Source organism: Ahaetulla prasina, chromosome 2 (genome assembly GCF_028640845.1).
Source record: "Ahaetulla prasina isolate Xishuangbanna chromosome 2, ASM2864084v1, whole genome shotgun sequence".
NCBI lineage: Eukaryota > Metazoa > Chordata > Lepidosauria > Squamata > Colubridae > Ahaetulla > Ahaetulla prasina.
The window spans coordinates 125069844-125090164 of record NC_080540.1 but is presented as its reverse complement, the minus strand read 5'-3'; the positions used below and the strand labels follow the sequence as shown (position 1 = coordinate 125090164).

General features: G+C 39.2%; 1 protein-coding gene and 1 long non-coding RNA gene across 5 annotated transcripts in view; one reads left to right on the top strand and one right to left on the bottom strand.

Annotated features, from left to right (window-relative positions):
* Positions 1-20321, top strand: part of LOC131190052 (uncharacterized) — a 70063-nt gene that overhangs the window by 16803 nt on the left and 32939 nt on the right. For 3 of the 4 annotated variants that reach the window (XR_009153207.1, XR_009153208.1, XR_009153205.1), the window contains exons 3-5: positions 2303-2485; positions 4480-4564; positions 5998-6104. This is a non-coding gene — a long non-coding RNA (uncharacterized LOC131190052). The remainder of the gene's footprint in view (positions 1-2302; positions 2486-4479; positions 4565-5997; positions 6105-20321) is intronic. The other variant, XR_009153206.1, reaches the window with a different exon arrangement.
* LOC131190047 (myosin-3) overlaps positions 4825-20321 on the bottom strand; it is a 34258-nt gene continuing 18761 nt past the window's right edge. Inside the window, exons 23-41 of the mRNA XM_058166910.1 lie at positions 19495-19737; positions 17990-18166; positions 17047-17192; positions 16872-16962; positions 15899-16288; positions 15658-15784; positions 15072-15190; positions 13954-14150; positions 12692-12875; positions 12035-12200; positions 11794-11918; positions 10843-11151; positions 10546-10749; positions 10179-10304; positions 9465-9635; positions 9270-9374; positions 9093-9188; positions 8850-8987; positions 4825-4973 (exon numbers count right to left, since the gene is read on the bottom strand). Of these exons, the coding sequence (XP_058022893.1) occupies positions 4950-4973; positions 8850-8987; positions 9093-9188; positions 9270-9374; positions 9465-9635; positions 10179-10304; positions 10546-10749; positions 10843-11151; positions 11794-11918; positions 12035-12200; positions 12692-12875; positions 13954-14150; positions 15072-15190; positions 15658-15784; positions 15899-16288; positions 16872-16962; positions 17047-17192; positions 17990-18166; positions 19495-19737 (3138 nt within the window). The 3' untranslated portion in view covers positions 4825-4949. The remainder of the gene's footprint in view (positions 4974-8849; positions 8988-9092; positions 9189-9269; positions 9375-9464; positions 9636-10178; positions 10305-10545; positions 10750-10842; positions 11152-11793; positions 11919-12034; positions 12201-12691; positions 12876-13953; positions 14151-15071; positions 15191-15657; positions 15785-15898; positions 16289-16871; positions 16963-17046; positions 17193-17989; positions 18167-19494; positions 19738-20321) is intronic.

Sequence of the window (20321 nt, the reverse complement as noted above, 5' to 3'; positions counted from 1 at the left end):
TGCAGAAGGTAAAAAACACATTACTTTCTGGTTAAAACCAGGAAGTAATGACACCCGGGTGGGTGGGCGGAACTTTGCTCCGCTATCACTACCAGATCACCGAACTATGAGCCACGATCGCTACCACGATCACCCCTGATCTAGATCCACCATCAGCACTTTGGGTGAAAGATAAGATGGAACACAATTCACTCTCTAGTTCCTCTCTAACACATTCATGTATGTACCCAAAATGATTGTGTTTTCATCAACAAAAGCAAATGGCACTGAAGTAAAGATACAAAAATTAAGAAATACGACTGTGGTGCAAATTTAACATTTGATGGTCTTTTTTAAAAAAATGAAAACAAATATTCAGTTTATATTGTCTTATTCCAAACTCAGATTGATATGTCACAGTGGCAGCATTTATAGTAAAAGCTGGGAACAGTTTCATCAAATCCAGTGAGAATATAATTTTCAAATAAGAGTATCGATTATCGCCAGGAATTTTCTCTCTGCATCAAGGTCTTTAAACACAGCAACATTTCCTATTTGAACAAAAGTACTGAAGTAGCTAACTAGGGTTTCATTTTTATCTCTACTTTTTCCGTTTTTTTTTTCTTTTATACTTTATTTATTAAATTTATATGCTATCCATCTCATTATCCAAAATGATTCTGGGCTTTTTTTTTAAACAAGATTTCATAATCATTGTGACATACACACATAAACACACAAACATTTGCCATTAATTAAACACTTAAATATTTATATATTCAAATTAATTTTAAATATTTATTTAATATTTAGAATAATTTATTCCATTTGTCAGACAAACTTCTGGAGTCATCTACACCAAATCAGAACATCTCTTGCATGAAAGGAAAGAATAAGCCAGAGAAGAATAGCAAAGAGAAATACTCTTAACTTTCTACTCTGTTTTATAATAACCAGCCTGATTAGAGATAGCTGAAAAAAAGAGAATTCGCCTCAGCCACCTTAAATTAGACTTGGAAGACAACCAGCAACCAGTGAAGCTCTTTAAATATGAGACCTTCAGGAGATATTACTCCCTGTGTTTCCTGCCAAATTCTGGGTCATTCTAATTTCTAGGCCATCTTTATTGGCTGCTCTACAAAAAGTGCATTTTGCACATTATAGTAACCCACCTTTTAGATTTACCAGCACATAAGTCATAGAGACCAGGCCCTTGCCCTGTAGATGGGCACGCAATTGGTTTACTAAACAAATCTTATGAAAAGCTATTTTTTCACCAATAATACTTGTCTGTCCAGCATCAGTGCTGAATCCCAATAGACTGTAAATAGGGAGGATGCAGCGATAGAAACAAGAATATTAAAAGATTCTGGAGAGAGAGAAGTTTCCTTTGGGCCCAGCAGGAGCCTGAACCTTGGAAGAATAAACCTTTGGTCCTGGTGACAAACTCAGATTGGATCCTGCAACATTATCCTGTGGCATCTATACGTGCCTTCATTCACAAGAATATTAAAAGACACTGGGGTATTAATAGAACGACTCTCCCTCTCTCTCTTCCAACATAGTACAATTATCAGAGCCCCCAGGCCAACCCCTATGCCCAAATCCAACTTTAAATATAAACTGAAAAGGTCCTCATTTTTGTGTAAGATATTCTGTAGCCTGCCAGTAGTGGGTTGTTACTGATTTGCTCCGGTTCAGGCAAACTGGCAGCAGCAGCAGTGGGAGGCTCCGCTCACCCACCCAGACCAGAGGTGGGTTTCAGCAGTTTTGACCAGTTCTGGAGAACCAGTAGTGGAAATTTTGAGTAGTTTGGAGACCTGGTAGTAAAAATTCTGACTGGCCCCACCAGCATCTATTCTCTGCCTCCCAATTCCCAGCTGATCGGGAGGAAATGGGGATTTTTGCAGTAACCTTCTCCTGGAGTGGAGTGGGAATGGAGATTTTACAGTACCCTTCCCCTGCCACACTCACCAAGCCATGCCACACCTACAGAACCGGTAGTAGAAAATTTTGAAATGCACCACTGGCCCAGGTATCATCAAATACGATCTGCACACGTGCAGAAGCTTGTTGTAAGTGAAACCCACCCCTGCTTAGAGCCATTATTTTCTCCATTAGCTTAGCTATGTTACTGGAATATTAAACTGAAGCCAGTTTGGTGTCCTTAGTTAAAAGACACTAGACTAGAAACAAGGAGGCTGTCAGTTCTAATCTTGCATTAAGTACAAGGCTACATGGGTAACTCCAGTCTCTCCCTCTCCCTCCCTCTCTCCCTCCCTCCACCCTCCCTCCTACCTGCCCCCTCTCTCTTTCTCCACAGAAAGTAAGCAAATCACTTCTGAAAATATTGCAAAGAAAAATAGAGGAACTTGTCCAAATTGTCTCTGAGAGCCAAAGCTGACTTGAAGAAAAGACATTAATGAAAATCAGCTAAGTTTTGATGAAGATGGCTTAAGTAAGAGGTTCAATGCAGCCTCCATTTCTGTGTCTGTATACTGCAGTGGTAAAATTTCATTTTAAATATTATGCTATCATACTTTTCAGCTTCTCTGCTGTAACAATCATTGACAACCTTACTTCTACCCTACATTCTTAAGTCTAGTGATAAGTCTATATAAGTCATGATGAAACATGTCAGGGGCAAAAAAAAATCTATCTACATCAAATTATTCCACATTTACAGCAAAGAAATTATTTGTAGAGATTTTGTAGACGTATAATAAATTAGCAGGATATTTTACAAATGGGCATTTGTGGCAATTGGTAAGTTCATATAGTTGCTATATGAATAGGTTCTGTCTTTTTAAAACTGTATTATCAATAGTATTATGACATCATGGTCCATTTTAACATGCAGCAAGCAGCCTCCTGTGGAATGTCTTGCATGTCTATTAAGGGCTACATTAACTATATCAAGAAACCTCTAAGACTCGCCTATAGTTAGCCTGCTGGCGCAGGCATATATCCTTTCTATGTAAGGCAATACAACCTTATCAAGTTTCACTCTCCCACTCAGCAGCTACAGTACTGTCTCATAGGTTTCTATACTCGGAACCAAAGCTGCAGTGAGGCCCATCTTGAGAAAAATGTTTACTTTTCATGCTGTCACAGTTCCACAATAACTGAGCAGGGTTCTCACACTGATCTCTAAGAAGGTAATTCCACAGATGAAGTGATGCACTATCCAAATTTTAGTTCATGGTCTAAAACTAGTGTCAGTGCAAAGACATATGGCATCTCTAGGCCACTTTGAGTGATAGAGCCGTAGTGGCGCAGTGGTTAGAGTGCAGTACTGCAGGCTACTTCTGCTGATCACTGGCTGCCAGCAGTTTGGCAGTTCTGGTCACCCTGACTCAAGGCTGACTCAGCCTTCCATCCTTCCAAGGTGGGTCACACATACATCAATAGTGATACTGAATCTCTTTGCTGATGTGTGGGATCAATCATGCAGTGTATATAATCAGAGTTCTAAACATTGTTTGTGAGTCTTCAGATAGCAGGCGGCAAAGCAGAGGCATAATTTGCGCTGATATTTAAGAGGGAACTTCAGAAAATGTGAATGAAGGGGGAAAAGGGAGGGGAACCTTGGTGCTGTTCAGGAAAGCCCCTCTCCTTCAGCCTTTTCACTCCCAGTATTTGTGCGCACATACTGTTGCCTGTTGTCTTTTCATTTCCTCAATCACTTCTCTGCCTTTCTCTCTGCCACTCCCTCCTTTCATTCTTCTTTATTCCAAAGGAGGTAGAGAAAGGCGAGGTGGGGAGGGGGGCTTTGATTCATTTTTTCCTGGTTAACATAACATAGTAACAGAGTTGGAAGGGACCTTGGAGGTCTTCTAGTCCAACCCCCTGCCCATGCAGGAAACTCTACACCATTTCAAACAAATGGCTATCCAACATTTTCTTAAAAATTGGAGTGTTGGATAGCCATTTGTCATTGGAATGCAGTGTTGGAGCATTCACAACTTCTGGAGGCAAGTCGTTCCATTTATTAATTGTTCTAACTGTCAGGAAATTTCTCCTTAGTTCTAAGTTGTTTGTCTCCTTGATTAGTTTCCACCCATTGCTTCTTGTCCTGCCTTCAGGTGCTTTGGAGAATAGCTTGACTCCGTCTTCTTTGTGGCAACCCCTGAGATATTGGAACACTGCTATCATGTCTCCCCTAGTCCTTCTTTTCATTAAACTAGACATACCCAGTTCCTGTAACCGTTCTTCATATGTTTTAGCCTCCAGTCCCCTAATCATCTTTGTTGTTATTTTTTTTGGTTATTTTTTATATAGTTTGTTATTTTTTTGTTGTTGTTATTGTAGAGGAGATTATTATGACATGGATAGGTCTCTCTATAAACAAACAAAGCTGTGCTTTTTATTTCTCCTTTGGGAAATGAAAGAAAAGTTCTTTCATTTGTTCTGAACAAAGAGTGCAGCATATGTGTTCATCCCACTCCTCCTTTCCTTCTGTGCTGTTAATCCATTTGTGTTAATTTCTTGCCTTTATAGGGCTTTTTTTCCCATCAGCCTCAGGCTGAAATCAGCTTGTCAGCATTCAGATGGGTATCACTGGTGACAATAGCTCCCTCTACAGGTAAACAGATAAACTGCAGTGTGAAGAAGAGGAGTGGGGGGAGAGTGGTATTTTGCTGGAGAGGTACAATCAGGCAGCCTGTGCATATATATTGGGTGAAGGTAAACAGTTACATGAGAGGGAGTGAAAACAACATTATACATGTACGATATGTGAAAAATAAATTATCCCCACTGACATTTGGAGTCTAACTCTTGATAAGTCATGCAAAGGCAGATGTCAACAATTAGCTAATAGAAAGAAAACAAAAATCACTTAGATATTAAGTAAAGCACAATTTATTTTCTACTGGTTTGGCAAAAGGAAAGATTACTACAATTTTCAAGAAAGATCAGGAAGACATATACATTTTGCATACATTCCCATCTTCAGTCCAGCAATGGATTCATTCTTCACTTTCTATTACAACCTGCCAAAAGCAAAAAACAAAGTTGGTATGTGTATACGTATACTTTATATACATATATACTTTATTTACATATATACTGTATGAAAGTATGAAAGCAACACATCCCTACAGCTACAATTTTTCTGTAAACAACAGTAAATCAAATCTATCCTCATACAAGGTTTTCTCAATGTAAACAAGTAAAATTGTGTGCCTCCGAGTCTGCAAACTGGGGGATGCTGCAATTTCACTCCCTTACCCCAAGAGAGATATAGGCAACAATTCGGGTAAAGGAAGGATATAGTTGGTGCCCTTTCATCTTAGTAAAACAAGATATAAATAAAACTCATAGCTTTGCTTCATTCGCCTTCTTGTATGTGAGCTGAAAATATTGAAGAATTAAAAGTGGTATATAGTTTGACCTTGATCTCTTTCTGTAAGCCATGATTATTAAAATATCACTATCCCATGCAGAGAGGCCACACATTCAAGACTGGCAGCCTGGCTTCCATTCTGCCTTCCATTTGTCAGATTTCATTCGGCTTTCACCCATGCATGGGTGCAAAGTCAGCATATGGGCTGAAGTGAGATTTACATCTGCATACTTTGCCTCGGGGGGGGGGGTTTACCTTATCTGCACATCCTGCAGACTCAATACAGCCCAAACGTAGAGTTCTACATGCATAAATTTGATCTGGCATTTGCAGCTTATGTATGCTGAGAGATAATGTGGAACAACATGTATTTTGAATAGACTGGCATTATCATACTACTTCTCCCCTGAATATATTTGTATGAATGGGTGTCATAATTGTGGTTTTACAAGCCCAGTTATCCAGCCCAGAGCTAAAATAAATCAGGGGAGCATTTCAAACTGCTTGCCCAGGTAAGCCTTTAATATTCTCAGAATAGCCAGAATTAGAATGTTTTGTTTGGGAAAAGGTGTAGTAACAGCATTCACCACGGGAAGCTAAGCAACACCTATATTGAACAAGCTAAGGACTTCAAATAACTTGGAATCATCATTCAATTTTCTACCCCAAAGGAAGAAGCAAGCAAGACCATGACTGCCTGAACCAATGCAATCATACAAATTGCATACCGCAGAGGCAATAATTACCTCCCTGCTGGAGTCAAATTCTTCAGGCTGAGGTATTGAACCTTTTCCTTTATAGAGTGCGGCTTTGCATATTATAAAAATCTACTTGCTCTTGAAGCAACTCAAATTCAATCTATAAGAGCAGTGCTGCGTGTCTCCTAGGGTGTATCTAATGTTCTTTTATGCCTGGAGATTGCTTGGATCTGCACTACTGAGGCACAGATGAGAATATGCTGGCAGAAGTTATTAGCTGAAATTAAATTAAATTCTGCTAACTTTCAGAAAGAGTGACATTTATTCCCCTATTTCTCTAAGGATGATTTGTATGAAAGGCCTTTTTCCTCCAACCAACTATTCTCACTAGTATTTCTTTTTTAGGTAGGACATTGCTTTTCTTGGCTAGATTTAATGGTCTGCCAGGCACACCTTTGAGGGAAGGTACAACAATAACAGTGTATAAAACTGCCCAGGCATCTGCTCAGAAAGGTCAAGAGCCGTTTTTTGACATTTTGTTGCTATGTCTTACATACCATCCCTACATCTATGGAGATTCTCAGTCATCCAGGTCAGGGATCTCCAACCTTGGTCCCTTTAAGACTTGTGGACTTCAACTCCCAGAGTCCCTCAGCCAGCTTTGCTGGCTGAGGGACTCTGGGAGTTGAAGTCCACAAGTCTTAAAAGGGACCAAGGTTGGAGACCCCTGATCCAGGTCATGGTTTTCCCGAAGATGCTTTTTCAAGAGGCAACTGGACTTTCCTTGTTTTTCTTTGAAGATGTTTCGCTTCTCATCCAAGAAGCTTCTTCAGCTCTGACTGGATGGTGGGGAATGGAAGGATTTATATTCCTTGCAGACAGCTGGTCATTTGCATTCTTTTAGAGAGTCGTTGAGGCCACTTGGAGGTTTGTCTGTGTCCTCAGGGTCACATGAATAGTGCAAATGGGTGTGGAACCTTCTTGGGGCTTCTGAAAGGGCTGTGTTGTAGGCTAGAGATAGATGATACTGTATCCCTCCCCCTCTGTTGAGAAAGGGCTGCTCAATTTTGACATGGATCTCTAAAAGAATGCAAATGACCAGCTGTCTGCAAGGAGTATAAATCTTTCTATTCCCCACCATCCAGTCAGATCTGAGGAAGGTTCTTGGATGAGAAGTGAAACATCTTCGAAGAAAAACTAGAAAGTCCAGTTGCTTCTTGAAAAAGCACCTTTGGGATCCTATCCATAGTATTTCAACTTAGTACTGTTTTATTAGTTACTTCTCAGGACCAGCCCAATGAGGAAAGTATCTTATTTATTAGCAGATCCATCTACCAAATTAGTCAGCTAAAGCTAAATTTGGTGAAGTGAAATCACACCCTGACTCCATGTCTGTCTCTTACCTGTCCCATTATTAGAAAATTCAGTGCCTGTAAATTAGACACAAAAGGAATTCCCAGTTTCTATCTTTGTGTTGTGTCTGCACCTCCCGAGCTGGCCCTGCTGCCAGAAAGTGACTTGGACAGTGAGGGGGAAGGGCTGTCGGGACTTACCTCAGAAGTACTGGCTTCCCTGGCTTAGCTCCAGGAGCCAGAAACAGGCCAGGTGGAAGAGATAATGAGACCTCCGTCCACTGACTCCCCCCCCCAGGCCACGCCTGCAGACCAGCTGACGGCAATCAGGCTTGGTTGAACCCTAGGTTTCATAGGCAGGAGAGGAGGGAACAACAGAAGCAGGGGTGGGGGAGGCCTAGGAAGTGCTGAGTCATGGAGCCACACCCCACAAGGTATAAAAGGCAGCAAGAGCTGCTGTGTCTCTTTGTAACAGGCAAATCCACTGATTGAGCTGAAGATTGTTCCTGGGTGACTCACCAGCGTTGTGGAAGATAACGGAGGCTCTTGGCAGACGCTGGCTATTCCTCTGCCAGAGCTGATAGTGCCAGCTAATTAAGCCATTACTCGGACAGAGGCGATGGGGGACAGAACACTTTGTCTTTCTTACACTGTATCTTCTTGTTTTTAAGGTGTAGTATAGGTCGGAGGCTTTATTGCCTTATGCACTTCTTAATAAATCTGCTTCTTATTTCAAATATAATGAATGTCAGTTTTCACAGAAAGCTGTGCTGAGACCATCTTCTGCATCAAAAGGCAGATATTATGAGTATTTGGTAACTGGTGCCTAGTGGGTCAGGGAACGCATGTAAGGGGGCAATACCTTAAGAAGATGCATGGGGGCATGGAAGAGGTGCCGCATACTTCAGGGAAGGTGTGGGGGGGGCTGGCATGCATCGGGGGAGCACAGAGTGGTTGGCATGGGCTGGTATAGTGTGCAGGGTTCCTTTCTCTTTGTCCCCACTCCCTCCCTCCATCCCTTTCTTTCTTTCTTCCTTCCCTTTTCAGCAGGTAGGTAAGTATTTATAGTTGAGTGCGGGATTTGTAATGAATTGCAAAATTATTTAAGAAATTATCACAAAATTTTGAAAATGAAAACCATGTGGTTACAGCATCATCCCCAGCATCATCCAGTAGCAGTGAAGCCACCCCAACTTTCCCAAATTTCATTTCCTTGGGTGTCGTGGGTCCTAGATTTTGGACACATTCTATAAATTAACCCATTTGAATTATCTTGCTTCAAAAAGTGTTGCCTATGATGCACCATTTCACCCTGTTGAAGACCAAGAGTTTTAGTAGTATATAAATTTCTAGTGAAAATAGTCCTGGCTCTTCCTAAAGAGCACTCAGATTTGTCTCATTCCTTGCTGTAATGCCACTTCATCCTTTGTGTAGAAAAAAAGTGGTTGAGCGCTGGACAAAAAAGGCATTTACCTTTGAGGTAGAAACTTCTCTGGATTTTGCTCGGAGCTTATTGACCTGAGACTCAGCAATATCAGCTCTTTCCTCAGCCTCTTCCAGCTCATGTTGCGTTTTTCTGAATTTGGAGAGGTGAACGTTGGCCTGTTCATCCTGTAGCCAGACAAGAATTACACAAACACACACGCACAAAAAATTTCAATTTTGAGAACCTGATGTTGGTATTTTTAAGTGCCAAAAAAGTCTAAAATAACTTACAGCCTCCTCTGCTTGTCTCTTGTAGGATTTCACTTTCAACTGTAATTTATCCACTAAATCTTGTAGTCTGATCACATTCTTCCTGTCCTCCTCACCCTGGAAATGTGATAAAATCTTAGCATATTCAAAGGAAAGAATTGCTGTGAACCAACTTCTTCCTTTTCCTTTTCCTCTTACCTGGAAAGTCAATTCTTTGACTCGCCGCTCATATTTGCGGATACCTTTGATGGCTTCTGTAGCTCGCTTCTGCTCTCCCTCAAGTTCAGACTCTAGCTCTCGGATCTAGAGTTGAAATGATACAATTTGAACATCTAATAGCAGAGTCTGTGAAGATAGCTCATATCTACCACAGCTCCAAACCCCAGTGTTTACCCTGGCCTCCATCTTCTGAATCTGTTTCTTTCCCCCTTTCAGAGCGAGTTGTTCTGCCTCATCCAGACGAAGCTGGAGATCCTTCACTGTCTGATCCAGGTTCTTCTTCATTCTTTCCAGGTGAGCACTTGTGTCTTGCTCTTTCTTCAGCTCCTCTGCCATCATGGCCGCCTTGAATCATAAGCAGTAGATTCATATTAACAAGTAGTCAAAGTCAGTGCATGTAAAATAAAGAAGAGGAGGTCAGCTTGGGAATTAGAAATGAACATCCCATAACCAGGTTGATAAATCATTCCTCTCTCACTGAATTTAGGGGGTTTAACATTGGCTTTGAATGTTTAGATTTCTGGCTGATATATAGCTGTATTATGGTTTTTGGTCTTCATTTGATCATGTAATTGTTAATATTAACTTGATTTGTCTATTCATCTTTTCTGGTTTTACCCAAGTTATGAATTTGGGGATTTATAAATCCATTGGAGTGGCCTATAAATCCTGTAAACAAACAACCAAACAAAATAAGCAATACAATTTGGACTTCCCACTAGATCTCTGTACAAGATTACTTACATTAATAATGAATGCCTAAACTATCTGCAAAAGTCTCATTTTTTTCCAGAATAAGCTTTGAAAAGCAGGGTTATCTGATTTGAAAAGATTGCGTTGCATATGGTAAAAACGCGGTAGGTGCGAAGTACATAATCTAGGACTTACATCTGTGATGGCCTTCTTTGCCTTTTCCTCTGCATTTCTGGCCTCTTTGATGGAATCTTCCACTTCACCTTGAAGCTGAGAAATATCAACTTCCATCTTCTTCTTTGTGTTAATGAGACTAGTGTTCTAAAAAAGAGAGAATGAAAACGTATCTGAATATTTTTGCAAAAACTCCTAGTAATTATTAGAGCTATTCCTTCCAAATTTAAAATCAGTATTCTTGATATGAGAAGTTGCAATAAACAAAAGAATAGCTATATCCTTCATGCTATGCTTTTGAGCAACTTGTTGGCCAATGTTGGACAGTCCACGATAGACAAGATTTTGCAAGACAATTCTTATACTGCTATCATGACATCATCCATACCTGTGTATGCAAAAGCTGCACCCGTTCAGTAGCATCAATAAGCTCTTGCTCAGCAATCTTCCTTCCTCTCTCTGTCTGTTCCAGAGCTGCCCGGAGTTCCTCAATCTCAGCCTGCATCAGATTAGCTCTGCGTTCAACCATGGCCAATTGCTCTTTTAGATCTTCTTGGCCTCGGAGGGCATCGTCCAAATGTAGCTGTGTGTCCTAATTTCAAACAAGAATATTATTTAACAGGAGCGATCCTTGGGCCAATCGTTTTTATAAAACATATATAAAACATTAATTGATGGAAAGTACTTTGAGCTGTCCTTGAACATTCCTCAGATGTTTCTGTGTCTCAGCTGCAAGGCGATTTGCATGGCTCAGCTGGATTTCCATTTCATTTAGATCCCCTTCCATCTTCTTCTTAATCCTTATGGCCTCATTCCTACTCCGGATTTCTGCATCCAAGGCATTTTGCATGGTTTCCACTGTTCTTTGGTGATTCCTCTTCATCTGATCAATTTCTTCCTCTTTCTCTGCAATCTTCCTATCAATCTCAGATTTAACCTGAGTCAACTCAAGCTGAATGCGAAGAATTTTGGCCTCCTCATGTTCAAGAGCTGCCTATTGGAAAATCATAGAGAGACTGGGTTTGGGAAACTTAAATTGCTTATGACTCATTTTAGAAGAACTTTTTAAAATGAGTTAGCATCAAAATGGAAGTTTTTGTAAATTTTTTTTTTTTATTTATTTTGTCAATCACATATAAGGTAAAAGTATAGACATAATTTGGATACATGAAAAGAATAAGTAGAAAAAAGGAGTGTTAGGACAAGGATGGTAGGCACGCGGGTGCAATTATGCACGCCCATTACAGACCTCTTAGGAATGGGGTGAGGTCAACAGTAGACAGTTTAAGCTTAAAATTTTGGGGGTTTGGGGAAAAAACTACAGAGTCAGGTAATGCATTCCAGGCTTTGACCGCTCTGTTACTGAAGCCATATTTTCTGCAATCAAGTTTGGAGCAGTTTACCTTTGTATCTATTATTTGCTCGTGTATTGTTATGGTTGAAGATGAAGTAGTCGCTGACAGGTAGGACATTGTGGTAGATAATTTTATGTACTATGCTTAGGTTGGATTGAAGTCTGCGTAGTACACAGAATTAATTAACTGCTATGAATTAGCATTTTCAGTGCCTACTCAAAAAGACACTTATAAAAGTGTAATCAATAACCTTTTTTAAAAATCCATTTTTAACTTCTTACCTCTGCTTCCTCCAAAGCCATCTGCATCTCAGATTTCTCTACCTCTATCTGTTTCTTGGCTTTCTCAAGTTCATGGATAAACTTGCCATTTTGAGCAATTTGTTCTGTGAGATCAGCAATTTCTTCTACAAAATATTAAAGCACACAAATAGTTGATTAAAAGAATAAAAGAAGAGCAATCTACCTGTGACCATAAAAGAAGCATTAAAATACCGACAAAGCACCAAGATGTGGTACTTACGCTGCAAATTCTTATTTTCTCTTTTCATTGTCTCCAGTTGATCTAATGTTTCTTCATAGGCATTTTTCATTTTGAAGAGTTCAGTACTCAAGGAGCGAGCTTCCTTTAAGGAACTTTCCAGTTCTGACTGGCTCTCCTCGTATTTGGTCTTCCATTCTGCCAAAATCTTAATATCCAATGTGATTGAGTTAGTTACTATAGCGCTGATTTTGTCTGTTTTTTTTTTCCTTCGCTGAATCGATCCAGCATTTCAGTAGCTTTTCTATCAACACATCACTTTCTTAACCCCACTGATCTTACAGTGGAAGGTAACATATTTCAACCCTAAACAAGTCAAGATATGACTTGTGTGTCCCATAGAATGGTCTGAACATACCAGCTATCAGTATCTCGGTTAAGCTAAGAAGATTCAGGTGAAACTAACACAAATCACTGACGATTAAATAATAATCCTGACTTGCTTATGTACAGGTTAGTACACAGAAAGAAGATCTTAAAATGATACCAACTAAGTTTACACTACTATATAATTTAAATTCTAAATTCAGGTTTACAAAACCTATATTCTATATTTACAAGGCATGCCTCCATTCCTCAAATCTAGTCATCCCTCTGGTGGCAATAGACTTTTAAAAATTGTAATACTTCAAACTATACCTTGTCGAAATTTCTTTGTTTTTTGTCTAGAGCAGCTGCCTGTGCATTTGCTCTTTCGACATCCACCATTAGGTCTTCCACTTCACAAAGCAGTCTCTGCTTTGTTTTCTCCAAGGAAGCACATTTGGAGTTCACAGCTTCAACTTGCTCTTCAGCTTCTTGAAGTCGCTGAGCAAGTTTTTTCCTTAAAGAAGTCAGATTGAAATAATGATGTTCCATCAGGTACCGTATATACTCGAATATAAGCCGATCCGAGTATAAGCCGAGGTCCCCAATTTTACCCCAAAAACTGGGGTAAACTGGGGACTCGAGTATAAGCCGAGGGTGGGAAATGAGGCACCCACCGGTTGAAACCTCCTCCCTCAGCTGAGAAGGCTGGCGGCTCCCCCGCCCCGCCCTCTCACTGCACCGGCAGGGCTTCCCCGCGCCGTCCGGTAAAATGTGAAAAAAAGAAAAAAAAACTCAAGTATAAGCCATATATACTCGAGTATAAGCCGAGGGGCTTAAAAAAAAACAAACTCGAGTATAAGCCGTATAGACCCGAGTATAAGCCGAGGGGACGTTTTTCAGCACAAAAAACGTGCTGAAAAACTCGGCTTATACTCGAGTATATACGGTATTTAGGTTCTCTATGAATCAGCTTTGTCCAGTAGAGTATTGCTTAACGCATAACTGTATGCTTGGAGAATTTTGTGTTTAGTAAACCTCTCTAATAGCAAAGTTAAATACAGAGGCTGCAGTCACACATTACACTAAGCTAACTGTTTGTATCGTATCGTTTGTATTGTATCATTTGTATCGTATTTTAGTTGGAAATAAGCTACAGTTTGTAAACCATCTTTATAGTTCAGTATAAGTCTGGTGTCCACCAGGCATTGCAGCTTTTTTTTTTTTAATGAGCAAAAGAAACCCTAGCCTAACATAAGACTGACTATAATCCAATGCATTAGTTTTAGTATAATCTGTTTCTAAGAGTTCTCAGAAAAAAACCCACTCTTTCAAACATAATTAAGAAACAACAACAACAAAAATACAGACTGTGGACCACACACCAGCAGCCTTTTCTTTTCTTTTTTAGAATTGCTGAAAGGTTCTCTTACACTGGCATTTATATGACTTTTATATAATGTCCTTGACTATAATAAGAACTACCCATTTTTGTTGGAATGTTCACACAAATGGATAATTTGCGTGCATAAACGTTGGAAAGCTAGTATGTAAAAATTATACTAGTTTGTCACTTTTTCTCACTCCTCACTTACTTCGCCTCTTCTAGCTCTTCTGTGCGTTGAATAGCATCTGTTTCATACTTGGTTCTCCACTGAGCAACTTCTCCGTTGGCTTTGGATAGGGCACGCTGGAGCTCACTCTTCGCTTCTTGTTCTTCTTCATATTGTTCTCGGAGCAAGTCACAGTCATGCCGAGCAGATTGTAAAGCATGTGCCAATGCATTCTTTGCCTAAGAATTAGCAGTACACCATGAAATTCCTGAACTCAGATTATAACATGTACAGTATTCACTGTAGGCATGCTACAAACCTCATACACAAACATTAATGCTTATATTTTATATACTTTGTGCAAAGAACCTAGTTTTAAATTGTCATGAGAATGAAGGAAATATCCACACTACTCAAGCTTTCTCCATGAATGTCCAAAAATGTATTCCAAGACTTTGGAATTTCTTGTAATCATGTAGTTTTCAAGAAAATTAGTTTCCTTTCTTGAAAATGTGGGCTCCCTGTTGTGGAAGTTCTCTATAAGAGGGGTCTCCAACCTTGGCAATTTTATGACTTGTGGACTTCAACTCCCAGAATTCTGCAGCCAGGCTGAGGAATTCTGGGAGTTGAAGTCCACAAGTCATAAAAGGTTCGAGACCGCCTGCTCTATAAGCAATGCAAAGTATTATCATGATGAGCTTGAGTTAATATTTTAATTCAGCAACTTATGTATAATTGAGCATATTAAATCAAAAAGGTTCTTGGTATTCTCAAGTACTGAATTCATACTTGACAGGTTAACGGGGAGTTCAGAATTGAAATGCATGGCCAGTAAATCCTATGCATGTCTAATAAAAAATAATATTCTCTGATTTCTATGAGACTTTAGGAAGATGGGCATGTGAGGAGCTGAGTCTCCGAACTGTAAACATGTCAAATGTCTGATTCAATTATGATACATGACAAGATTTCTGCTAACTAAAGGTTCGCATCAATTTTGTTAAATAATCTCTTATCAATAACTCATCATGACAAAATTGAACATTGAAAGATAGAGTGCTTGTTGCCAAACGTGACTCAAGTGTTGAAAATGACGATGCCATTATGTTTAATAACCTATTAAAAATATTGCCCAGCATTTTCTGCTTATGAATGAATACCTTGGTCTCTTCCTCTAGCTGCCTCTTCAGCTCTTCTATTTGCTGAGTAAATGCTTGCTTGCTTCTGGAAAGCTGTGATATTATGCTCTCCTTTTCCTCAAGTTGACGTGACAATTCGCCTTTGAACCGAGATTTTTAAATAATATTATTTTTTAAGCAAGAAGAATACGCACTTAATATAACTATTGATCCTGGAAGCAATATCAATTAAAATCTCCTTTGTGTCAAGTCCAACTTCTTTTGACTTTATGGAGACATCAATGAATCTCCATGAAGAGTTTGTAAAAAAGTGTTTGCCACTGGCGTCTTCCAGGATGTTGGAAAGCCTACAGCCACAGATTTTCCTAGTGCTTCATTTCATTTGGGACAATAACATATTTTCGATGCACCTAATGCAGCTGCATAGATTAGTGTCTCTATAGTTTCAGGCCTTGGGGTAAAAATAAACTGTAGATAAACTGAGATTGAAGTCTATCACTGAATATATAGATTTCATGCCCCCCACTTACTATCAATTGATAAGGGAGGGGAAAGATTTGGAATAGCCCTTATTTGCATTTTGGCCCATTTTCAATGTTCTCTTTACCTGATTCAGCCTGTAGACGAGCTTTTTGTGTGGTTAGATCATTGACTGATCTCTGGTTTTCCTCAGATTTGGCCTTTAATTCACTAAGCTGGTCCTCTAATGTGCGGCACATTTTCTCTAGATTTGCCTGTAATACACAGAATTAAGAAGATTTCTTATACATACGTCTTTATGTTTATATAACTGTGTATAACCAAGAATCTACATTCTTGGATTACTCATTGGTTTTATTTTCAAATACCTTAGACTTGGAAACAGACTCCAGGTTGCTGGCCAGGTCATCAATTTCCATTTTAAACTCACTCTTCTCCTTCTCCAACTTTTGCTTGACGCGTTGAAGATTATCGATTTGTTCCCCAAGCTCGGCCGTGCTATCCGCATGCTTTTTGCGAAGAGCTGCCACAGTGGCTTCATGCTGCAAGGCAGATTCCTCCAGATCCCGCCTCATTTTCTGGAATTCCGCTTCCCGTTTTTTATTGAGTTCAATCTGGGCAGAGGTGGCCCCTCCGGCTTCTTCAAGCCTCTCACTGATTTCTTCCAGTTCACGTGACAGGTCAGCCCTCTGCTTCTCTGCCTTTGCTCTGGTTGCTCTTTCAGACTCAATCTCTTCTTCCAGCTCTTCAATACGAGCCTGTAGAGAAGAAGGTTCTGCTAGTTAAGAGTAGCAATGGGGGGGGTGTAATTCAGTGCAGAATCATCAATGAAGAAAACTACCTTATTTAAGGCAGTTGCCTTTGGAAGAAACAAATCTCATTAACTTCAGTGTTAAGGTGTTCACTCAGTAAAATTTCAATTTTAAAATAAGGAGGACAATTTTTATTACAGGATGTCACCCAGTCAGTCAGATGGATAGACTGGATTTGCCATTTTTATCACCTATTGAATCCTTCCAAAGGACTGGGATAGGTAGAGGTGGTTTGGTAATATTAAACGTATCATCTGAGGATGTTTAAAATATTTCAAGTAAAATTGACTTTTGCAACTGCCTGATGATGATTCTCATTATTATTATGGTTTCACACTCAGCCAGATATTTAGACTAGATTTGGCACTTTTATCCATGGTAGCAATTCCTCCCCAAGGACATTATAATTATTCTTATCCCTACCTATAAAGAAAGATTAAACAGATTAAACCAAATAGTCTATGTATTGTGGTTACTAAATCACAATAACCTGAAACAAAAATTTAAATATGATGGAAACAATTCATGCCTGTAGTTCCTTGATTTTCTTTTGCAGCTGAATACTTATAATTTGCTCATCCTCAGTCTTGCTTTGTAGTTGACTGTATTCAAAATCTTTTCTGTAAACATACCAAAGAGAGAAGTTAATTAAAATAATCTTATAATTACAGTTTAGTGTTTAGCTATATATATACATGACATACTTTTTCAGCTTTTCTTCTAATTGCAGTTTATCATTTTCTAGATCCATAATAGATTCTTGAGATAGTTTCAAGTCCCCTTCTAATTTTCTCTTGGCTCTTTCAAGATCCATGCGAATTTTCTTTTCTTGTTCCAGAGAGCCTTCCAGCTGCAATAGAAGTTTAATATTAATCATGGACTCACATGTGGGCAATTTGTATATTTTCCTTATGGTATGTTCTGTGATGTGTTCTCCCCCACAAGGAATGGACATTTTTAGCAGAGATATGGATGTTTTCATTATTGTATTCTCTCACCTAATGTATAGCCCCAGTGTATATTCGCTGTATAAAGGTAAACGGTAAAGGTTCTCTTCGATATATATGGTAATCGTTCCCGACTCTAGGGGGCAGTGCTCATCTCCGTTTCAAAGCTGAAGAGCCAGCACTGTCCGAAGATGTCTCCATGGTCATGTGGTCGGCATGACTAAATGCCAGAGGCGCATGGAACGCTGTTACCTTCCCACCAAAGGTGGTCAGAAGCTGAGACAAGTAACGGGAGCTCACCCCATTACATGGCACTAGGGATTCGAACTGCTGAACTGCCGACCTTTCAATCGACAAGCTCAGCATCTTAGCTACTGAGTCACTGCATCCCTTATTCATTGTATAGTAGGTTGTAAATAAAAAGCACTCTTCTTCTCTATTCTCACGTAATCAATGGAAAAATGAGGGAGTCTCCTCATTGTTGTGCAGATGATTAGATTTCATAGTAATTAAGAGCTTTTAAGGTCTTAATATTCTATTCTATTCTGAACAGGAAACATTCTGAACATGAGTTTATTCCCCCAATTAAAACAAGAATGCATGACACCACAAGTGCCACAAGCTCAATGTTTAATACAATGACTCCATGTTTGATTATATTGGGATAGCCCAGAGTGAAAAATCAAGAACAATTTCTCACATCATCAACTTGTTGTTCCAGTTTTGCTTTGGCTTTGGTGAGGGTGTTGACTTTGTCTTCCTCAGCCTGTAGGTCATCAAGAGCTTGCTGATGAGCTTCTTGGAGGGCTTTCTTCTCTTTGGTTAATTTCACAATGGTTTCATCCAAAACTGCCATTTCTTCTGTTAGATTCTTCACCTATAGAAAACCGCAAAACCTAGCTGATGACTTGAAAACCTGGTAATGATCTCATATGCAATAAATAATTCATTTAGAATCATGAGTTTTCCAATGAATCTAATTCCTTACATTCCTCAACAATATACAGCCATTAATCACCTTTTCAAGCAATGTCTATTTATTTATTCGCATCGTATACTGCTTCTATCAGTGTCAGCTCTGTTGAATTACATTTTTATAAATAAGGTTAAAATGCAGTATTAATAACAGCACAATATAATACAAAACACTGGGGAACCGAGGAGATAAAAATAATAATTCCATTTCATAAACTTCAAAATTGCAAGAAGGAACAATTCACCAAAATTCTGGAACTAAGATTCGCTGAATTCTGGAACTAAGTTTCGCTTTTGATGATCATTCTAAAGCAGTGTAAGAGCTATCTGAATCTCATGGGAGGGGCTGTTTCAAAGCAGTTGAAAAGACCTATCTCTGAAGGTGGAAATTGGTAAGGAAGTGAGATGAGTTCCTTCTACGTAATCTTACTGAACAGGCCAAAAAAAAAAAAAAAATTGGGAGAGGAGGAGGCCTGTGATATCTAGGTCTTGAGTTGACAATTGTATTTTGAATCGCACCTAGAAGCCAACTGGTAGCCAATGCATCTTTCCAAGCATTTATGTCACATAGGCAAATTGTAAAATTCTTATTGGTACTTAAACTGCTAGGTTGTTTTTTTTGGGGGGGGGAATGGTTTGAGCTTCTGAATGGTTTTCAATGGCAGCCCCATGTAGAGGTGATTAAGGCATGAAGAATGGAAAGAAGACCCTTCTATATGGATATCATCAGCATACTTTTTAACATATATCCCTGTGTCTTTTTTTGACTTCTTCCAAAGGTTTCATGTAAATGAAGAAAATCTTATGGCGTTCCATTCTTGAGGAGTTTTGGGCTCTTATCTTTCTCAACATTACATGGTGCTTCCCTCTTCCAATGCTCAGAATTAAAGATCACACTCCTTACTCCAGTTTAACTTAATGCCATTCATAAGCACCACCATTGCAGTCTCAATACTATAGCTAAAAACTGTTTCAAAAAGATCAAATTCTTCCAAATTTCTATGCATTTTCACTTTCAACCCATCTTTTTCTCTACAATATTCCCCCAAACAAGAGATTGTAATTGCTCAATATTGTTAGGTTGATTGATGCAGGCATCTTATCTTTGTCTCCTTCAAGGAAGATCATACCCCTTCTTGACACCAGGAAATATTCACCACTACACTGACCCAATCTTCTGCAGGTTTTCACCAACAACTATGGACAGAAATTCAGATTAAAATATATTACCTTGTTTTCAGTGGCATGCTTTTCTTTTTCAACCTTGGCCAATGTTAGCTCAAGATCATCAATATCCTTCTTCAATTCAGAGCATTCATCCTCTAGTTTCCTTTTCTTGGCAGTCAGTTCTGCATTCAGCTCCTCTTCATCTTCCGCTCTTTCAGTCAGTTCCTTGATCTTAGCTTCCAACTGGATTTTAGTCTTGATCAACTGGTCACATCTTTCTTCAGCATCTGCCAAACTTTCACTTTCCTTATTGAAGAAAAGATAGCATTATTAAGTATTGTTCTGAATGTTTTCACTTTCTTAAATAGCCCTTCCTCTAATCAATAATTATCAACTTTAACTTACTCAGATTTAATGTATGGCTCAGCTTAAATAATATTAATTAGAATTATTTTTAGTTTTCAAATAAACACATCATTAAGCTTTTGAAGTCATTAGGCAGGATGGGGAAAGTGAGCATTAAAAAGGGGAGGAGGCTCTATTTTGAAGGAAAGAAGCCAGGGGTGAAATGTAAAATTTTTTAGTACCAGTTCTGTGGGAGTGGCTTGGTGGTGGCGGGGGTAATGTGACTGCGTGGGCATGGCCACCTTTTTTTTTTTACTTTTAAAAGCATTTTTTCTACAACCGCTTCGGCCAAAGAGCTTGTAGAAAAAATGCTTTGAAAGGGTTCTGACAATCCCAGGTGAATTGCCTGATTGCCAGAACCCTTTCAAAGCATTTTTTTACAGCCTCTTCGGCCAAAGAGCTTGTAGAAAAAATGCTTTGAAAGGGTTCTGACAATCCCAGTTGAGCCGCACGATCATCAGAGGCTTTTTTTTTTTACTTTTAAA